We start from the raw sequence: 7424 nt of genomic DNA, 5'->3' as shown, positions 1-7424 counted from the left end.
TGCAGCTCCCTCAGAGTACAACTCCCTCAAGTGCAAGGGGACGAGGTAAAAGGTGTCCTTGAACTGAATGTTTCCTAATGTTTCAACACATAATTAATCCATCGAATGGTGCTTACAAACGTCTAAAACATACGAATTCCGAATAAGGTCCACGGGAGTGGGTGGAAGAACAAGCTTTTCCACGGAAGAGAAACATGTTTTCAAAAGTCAAAAGACCGGAAGGTTTTGGTAAAGGCTGTGGAATGCTTTTCAATTACATCATTGTCTTTGCCATCAGGTTTTTCTTTAAAAAAATACACACGCAAAAGTTTTGTCCCGTCTCATTACTTAAGAAGAAGTTTTACGGGTTCCTCACACACGTAGCGGAGTAAAAAAAAAACCAACGATACAGAAAACGTACTCTGGAGTCATAACTGCCATCCACGCTACTCCACAACGCAGACTCGGCCTTGATCTTTGAGAACACCGCAGTAGGCATGAAAGAGATGTCACGGAAAAAACTGGAGCATTCGTTTCGTCCTAGACTTCCCATGGGGTAAGCATGATAGGGATGCCAAAGACTTGTCCAGCCTTCACCTTCGAAGATGGTCGGCGGCAGTACCTAGCTTTGGAGGAGGTGCCAAGCCAGGAGTTTGCGTTTGGGCAGGGCCCTATGTTTCCACACCGTCGTCGGCATAGAGAAGAAACTCTGCCCTTCGAATTGAGCCATATAGATTATTTTAAAAATGAAAGCATTGTAAGGGTTTTTGTTATAAACGTGACAAGCAAAAGAACGAACAACGAATAAACCAAACATAGGGCACACAAGCAGGGACGGAGCTAGCAGGGGGCGAGCTAGGGCCATCGCCACCCCCCCCCCCCCCCTATGCTGGACTTTTTTCTGAATGACCCCCTCTTTTGAATGTTGATTGATCCCAAAATTTGCTAGAAATTGACTATTTCGCCCCTCCAACTAACCTAATATTAATTTGCCCCCCTCCAAGTTAATTTTCTGGCTCCGTCCCTGCACACAAGGTTTTTGACGTGAAAAAATGCTCCAATGAGAGGGGAAAAGAGTCAAAAGACCATGGACAACAGCCATCGGATATTCAATATGAGGGTTTACACAACGCCGCGAGTTTTCAATGAAGCAATAAACCCTAGTTGCCGTCTTACAAAGGGTATTTGTAAACTATTGTGATGATCTGCTTTCAATGGTCCTCCAGTCGCCTCAAGTCTCCGGCGATGGGTCTTGCTCCACTTATCAGACACTAACCTCTTTTATATGAACCTGGATCACAATATAACATCTTTCCATACCGCGTTTCTTTTACTCCGTAGAAAAAAGTTAGGGCACTCGTTCTACATTTGCCCAAACGGCTGGGAAGCGGAAATGAAGATATCTTTTTAAAACGGAGGGGGAAATTGATGTGGATGTTGCACACAAGAAATCTTGGTGTTAAGCATACCTCAATGGGAAACAAGCGCTTATCTGTTCTGCTAAAAGTCGCAATCACACCACACGACACCGAAAATCAACTTGTAGCTTGCAAGGTCCATAATTTTCTGCCATTTTCTTGAAGCATAGACTCACATGCTTTCTCTCAAAAAAAAAAGACTCACATGCTTCATTGCGAAATGGGTACCGGGCCTGGTTTGAGGACGGCTTGAAGGCAGTGGCCCAATAATACTAGGTCGTCTGAACAAAAGTATGAGGTCTAGGTCTCGCCGTCTCGGGCTGCGCCGCCATCACTTGTCCGTCAATCTCCCTTCCGTCCAAATGAGTGAGAGCGAGGGCGCCGGAACGAGACGCCGCCTCGCCGGCGCATCGCCGGCGACGCCTGCCTCCCCGCTCGAAGTCGACGATCTCCTCCGTCAGATCCTCCTCCGCCTCCCGCCTCGCCCATCCTCGCTTCCCCGCGCCTCCGCGGTCTGCACGCGCTGGCGAGGGCTCGTCGCCGACCCCAAGTTCCTCCGCCTCTTCCGCGCCCACCACCGGGAGCCGCCCCTCCTCGGCATAATCGAGCATGGCTACCAGGGGGTCCAGTTCACCCCCATCCTGGACCCTCCCGACCGCATTCCTCCGGAGCGCTTCCACCTTGGACCCTGCAGCCGCGGCACCGACGTGCTCGACTGCCGCCATGGCCTCGTCCTCGTCAATAACCGGGCGTCGGCGCGGAAGGAGGTCCTTGTGTGCGACCCCATCGCCGGCGAGCAGCGCCACGTGGCCATTCCGCCGGAGCTTGATCGGTACATCCTCAACGGGGCAGTGCTCTGCTCCGCCAGCGAGCAGGGTCACGTGCACGGCAGCTGCCACTCGAGCCCCTTCAAGGTGGTGCTGGTGGGAAAGGGAAGGAATGATCTCATGGCCTGTGTTTACTCCTCCCACGCTGGCGTATGGGGCAATCTCATCACGACAGCCGGCCGTTTCCATCTTTTCGCCCACCATGTTCCTGCGACCCTTATTGGTAACGCTCTTTACTGGTTGCCCTTTACCGACAGTATAGTGGAGTTTGATTTGGATGGGCACAACCTAGCCGTGATCGGGGGGCCTCCTGTTACATGTGATTTACAAGATGGAAGCAGCCACATTATCCAGTCTGAGGATGGTGTCGTTGGCTTAGCCATATTTTCTTACACATGCTTACAAATGTGGCATAGAAATGTTGATCGCCATGGCGTTGCCACGTGGGTTCTGTGGAAGACCATTGAAACTCAAAACATTCTTGGGCGACCTCGGACCAAGGCAGATGGCGCTATAATGGGATATTCTCAGGATACTGATGATTTATTTATATACCTGGAACCCGATGCATATATGCTTCACCTTAAGTCGATGCAATCGAAGATACTTCCTGGAAGCTATGAGCCTATCTTTAGGTACCATCCCTTCACGAGTTTCTACTGTACACCAGGTGATTGCTCATTCTTAGTCATTGTGTTACCCAATTCAGTTATATTGCATAATATGTGATTGATCAATAATCTTAACTGTGCTTCTTAAGTCACTGACACCTTAAGCTTAGTCCACTATTGTCCCTTCTCTAGACAGAAAAACTTAAGCTATGGTTATCATTAGTTGTATCCATTCTTGGGAGATCTTAATCAAATGTATGAGTATTATTAGTATAAAATCAAATGTCAATTAGTAACTTGGTTGACAGGCTCGGAATCTCAAAGCTAGTTGTATTACTATTTTATCCATTACTTGTCTTGATTCTGATCTTGCTATTTTCGCTGATTTCCTTTGTCACTTCATGAAGACCCACAAAAATTAACTGCATTTATTGTCTCTAGTTAGGCTCAATTTATTTTAAATTGAATGCATATTGTCTTTTCTTGCTAGACTTTATTTGTTTAGTCATGTTTTAATTTTGTCTGTCTGACATGAAGAGGGATAGTTTATGTTATAAAAAATCTTGAGTTCTTTTCTAATCAGCTAAATTCGTCATTGTAAGGTTGCTTTGAGTAATATGCATTGCACTAATTTTACAACCGATGTTGTTCTGTTAATCTATTGCAAAATCATCTACCCCCTCCGATCCATAATTGGTGTCGGTGATTTAGTACAACTTTAGTACAAAATTGTTAGAAACCACCAACACTTATTATGGATCAGAGGGAGTATAAAATATGAGTTACAAAAGGGAGTTATTTGGCGCAAGTTTTATTTGACAACTCATCTATCTATGTAACTGACTCAATGTTGCCTTCTCGTATCCATTTGCTGTTTTTTCCAAACTGTTAATTGCCTGACTTATTATGATGTAGGCACAACCATTCGTGGATGTGATGAAGCTGACATGCTGCAAAAATCCATAGGACGACTGTCTAGTTTGAAGGGCTAATCTGCTACAATCCTTCAACAGGTAAGAAAGATCATCTCTAGTTTATGGGATTTTAACAGTTTGATTATTTTCTTGGGAAAATATTTGGCTGCCTCCATGGGTAGTGTGCACTCTCAAACTACTGTCCATTCAGCAATAGAGATTCACAGATGTGAATAAGATAGACAAATAATTAAAATTACGTTAATGCAAGTGAAAATTACTCTTTTTTGGATCGTAAGTGATATCCAGATGATCCAACTGTTATATGTAGTGCTTAATCACTTGTTTGTCCCTTGACCATGCACAAAGTTCTCTCTTGGTCTGGTTATTTCATAATTGTGAGGTCGAAAGCGATGCATTAGTATCCCATTTTGTTATTTAGAAACGTCAGTTACATCATTCAGATCCTCCAACCTAGCAAATTCGTGCGGAGAGGCCGAAGGATTTATTACGGTGTCATCGATATTCCTAGGAGATATAGCCAGTAGTACCATATGTACAGAGCTCTTCTGTATGTTGCTGATCTGATCATGAGTTTTTTTTCCTTCAGGTGAAACAAGGGCTGCTGCAGTTGTCCGTTGTCACTGAGTTTGCCTCATCAAACTAATCGTATCAATTTGGTAGGTGGTGTTTTGTGTCTGTACGCTATCTAAAAACTTACCGAATCCATGGCTTAGTCCAGCCAAGGTTGTAATGTAGCCAGATGCTTTTGAATCCATGGCTTAGTCTAGTCAAGTTTCTAATGTAGCAAGATGCTTTTGAATACCTAATCTAGGGAATTCAGCTTCCCAGAGTATCTTTCTTTTGAATACATGCTTGTGCTTGTCAGCTCTTGTCTTCGGCGATGAATGTTCCAGCCCTAAGTATCACCTATACTTTTATGCCAGTGTACGATTCTAAGAGCATCTCCACTGGCGGGCCCCAAATAGTCTTTGGCGCAGTGCACCCTCTATTCTGGGACGCTGTTCCCTCACCGGCGCCTCCCATACGGCGGCCCCCAAAACTTTTTTTACGTTTTACAATATTTTGAAACAACATATCAATCACATTTTATTCATACTATATTCAATTATTCATACAATCACACAAACAGATGGAAATTAAATTATTCTTACAATTAAACAAATGGAAATTAAATTATTCATACAATCAAACAAATAGAAATTAACTCATGTATTGTTGTCGGCTCCTCTCCTCGCCCACAAAAGTTGTCGGCTCCTCTCCTCGCCCACAAATGCGTAGCTATATCCGCCTGAAGTTGAGCATGAACACCTGCATCTCGAATTTCACTATGCATGTGAAGAAAATCGGCAAATTCTTGGGGTACATGCTCCACCTGAGCAAGAGGCCCTTGATAATCAAATGGTTGATTGTCATGCAAAGGTTCGTCATGTTCGCTCTCAGTGATCATGTTGTGCATGATCACACATACATTCATCACCTCCCACATCTGAGACTCGGACCAAGTGAGAGTTGGGTATCTGACAATGGCGAAACGTGCTGAAGCACCCCAAAATCATGCTCAACATCCTTGCGAGCTGCTTCTTGGCATGTTGCAAAATAAGCGTCTATCTCCGAAGCTGGAGACGGAATTGTCTTCACAAATGTAGCATACATCGGGTAGATATCATCAGCTAGATAGTACCTGTTGTTGTATGCGTGGCCGTTTACCTCAAAGTTCACGGCAGGAGTTTGTCCCTCAGCTAGCCTGGAAAACACCAGAGAGCGCTGCAACACGTTAATATCATTGTTTGTTCTTGCCATGCCCAAAAATGCATACCAAATCCAGAGGTCATGGTCTGCCACCGCCTCAAGAATGACACTGCACTCATCAGTATGTCCCTTGTAGATCCCCTGTCAAGAAAAAGGGCAATTCTTCCAGCCCCAGTGCATGCAGTCAATACTTCGGAGCATCCCAGGAAACCCCCTTGCTGCATTTTTTGCCAGGATCCGAGCTGTATCATCTGCCTTTGGTGCTCTCAAGTAGTCTTTAGCAAACACCGCTATGACGGCTCGGCAAAGCCTGTAGAGAGTATGTGAACATATCGACTCTGTCATCCGTAGGCAGTGATTGGCTATATCTGGAGGAGCTCCATATGCAAGACAACGTATTGCAGCAGTGCACTTCTGAATTGAGGTGAAGCCCCACAAATCTGTGCAATCTTGCTTGGCCATGAAGTAGTCGTCGTACTCCCTGACGCCGTAGACAATCTTCATGAACCGACCCCTGTTCATCCTAAATCGGCGCCAAAATTCCTCGGCGAATGAGTCGCGTCGTCGTTAAAGTAGTCGGCATCAAGCAGCATTGCGTCGGCTTAACGATGTCGGTTGATGTTCCTCCTCTTGCCTGGCTTTGAGCCGCCGCGCCGAGGCACGACAAAGAAAGGCTGGCAAACGCGCAGCATACTCGTCAGAATCAACTGCTGTTGTTGCCACCGGACAGCCTTATCGTTCTACTCCTCTGTGAACAGTTGCATCATCATCTCGTCGTCGCTGTCGATCGCGGCAATCCGACGAACACCTTGCGGGCGGGGCGGTTGTGCCGCGGTGGCGGCGAGTTTTGTTCCAGGCGAAACAGCAGCCGCCGGTCGAGGGGGTGACGGTCGTGTCGTTGGACGGCGGTTCCTGGACAAGCGGCGGTGTCTATTGCAAGCATGAACGCGGCGGCGACAGTGGCGGTGGCGATCTAGAGGGGTGGAAGTCGGCTCGGGCGTAGGTAGGAGGTGGGGAAAGCGGTGGGTCTGGCTGCCAGACGGAGCCCACGCTCGTTTTCTAACGTATCGTGAGGCGCCGGCGCGCCCGATCTGCGTCCTCTACGAAGGGGGCGGCACGGAATTTCCAGGATTCTATTGGGCTCGAAAACTAGCTGACGCCTTTTGGGGCGCACCGGTGCGAGCCCAAAATCCACGCCGCCCCCCAAAATACTATCAGGGCCGCTATGGGGTGCACCGGTGGAGATGCTCTTAAGATTAACTTCCATAAAAGTCAATTGTTCTGTTTCCGTGAAGCCAAAGACGATACCAACCTATATGCCGAGTTATTCGGATATGGGCTTGGATGCTTTCCAATTAGCTATCTTGGTATTTCGATTAATTATCGGAGACTGGCATGAAAAATTGTTGAGAAAAGACTTCAGAAACGTCCGAGTAGTTGGAAAGAAAAATTATTATCCCTCGGGGGAAAATTAATTCTCATAAATTCAGTACTCACGAATATGGTGTTGTATATGATTTCTTTCTTCCAGTTGCCCAAAAGAGTCTTGCATAGATTGTATTATTTTCGATCAAAATTCTTTTCGCAAGGAGATAATGAGAAAAGGAAATATCGGTTGACTAAATTGAGTGTTGTATGCCGCCTAAAATATCAAGGTGGACTTGGTGTCCATGATCTTGAAGTCAAAATTAGGGCATTGCTAGGAAAATGACTGGCCAGGTTGTTAACTGAGGATGGCGTATGGCAACAAGTACTACGGAAAAAGTATGTGGGCTTAAAAGTAATATCTCGTGTTCTTTGGAAACCAGGATATTCACATTTTTGGGCTGGCAATATGGCAACTAAGAAGCACTTTTTTCCTTTCGGTTCTTTCTCCATCAAAGATGGGTCCGAGATAAGGTT

The 7424-nt window shown here is 46.0% G+C and overlaps 2 protein-coding genes across 2 annotated transcripts; one reads left to right on the top strand and one right to left on the bottom strand.

The window, feature by feature from the left end:
* The first annotated feature begins 1694 nt into the window (after positions 1-1694).
* LOC127315606 (uncharacterized) lies at positions 1695-4637 on the top strand. Its single transcript, XM_051346079.2, has 3 exons — positions 1695-2894; positions 3751-3848; positions 4360-4637. Exons 1-2 carry the CDS (start codon positions 1760-1762, stop codon positions 3825-3827), a joined length of 1212 nt encoding a protein of 403 aa, XP_051202039.2. The 5' UTR covers positions 1695-1759; the 3' UTR covers positions 3828-3848; positions 4360-4637.
* Positions 4638-5246: 609 nt separating this feature from the next.
* On the bottom strand, positions 5247-6044 carry LOC139833439 (uncharacterized). Its single transcript, XM_071823733.1, has 3 exons — positions 5754-6044; positions 5590-5663; positions 5247-5454 (listed from the first exon to the last, which is right to left on the bottom strand). Exons 1-3 carry the CDS (start codon positions 6042-6044, stop codon positions 5247-5249), a joined length of 573 nt encoding a protein of 190 aa, XP_071679834.1.
* Between the last annotated feature and the right edge of the window lie 1380 nt (positions 6045-7424).

The sequence above is a fragment of the Lolium perenne genome, chromosome 1 (genome assembly GCF_019359855.2).
Source record: "Lolium perenne isolate Kyuss_39 chromosome 1, Kyuss_2.0, whole genome shotgun sequence".
NCBI lineage: Eukaryota > Viridiplantae > Streptophyta > Magnoliopsida > Poales > Poaceae > Lolium > Lolium perenne.
Note: the sequence above shows the minus strand (reverse complement) of the source record. Positions and strands in the feature narration are given on the sequence as shown.

Coding starts and splice junctions, on each gene's coding strand:
- LOC127315606 (XM_051346079.2), top strand. CDS start 1,760: ATGAGTGAGAGCGAGGGCGCCGGAACGAGACGCCGCCTCGCCGGCGCA. Junction 2,895..3,750: donor GAGTTTCTACTGTACACCAG/GTGATTGCTCAT, acceptor ATTATGATGTAG/GCACAACCATTCGTGGATGT.
- LOC139833439 (XM_071823733.1), bottom strand. CDS start 6,044: ATGAACAGGGGTCGGTTCATGAAGATTGTCTACGGCGTCAGGGAGTAC. Junction 5,664..5,753: donor ATGATACAGCTCGGATCCTG/GCAAAAAATGCA, acceptor TTTTCTTGACAG/GGGATCTACAAGGGACATAC. Junction 5,455..5,589: donor GACCATGACCTCTGGATTTG/GTATGCATTTTT, acceptor ATACAACAACAG/GTACTATCTAGCTGATGATA.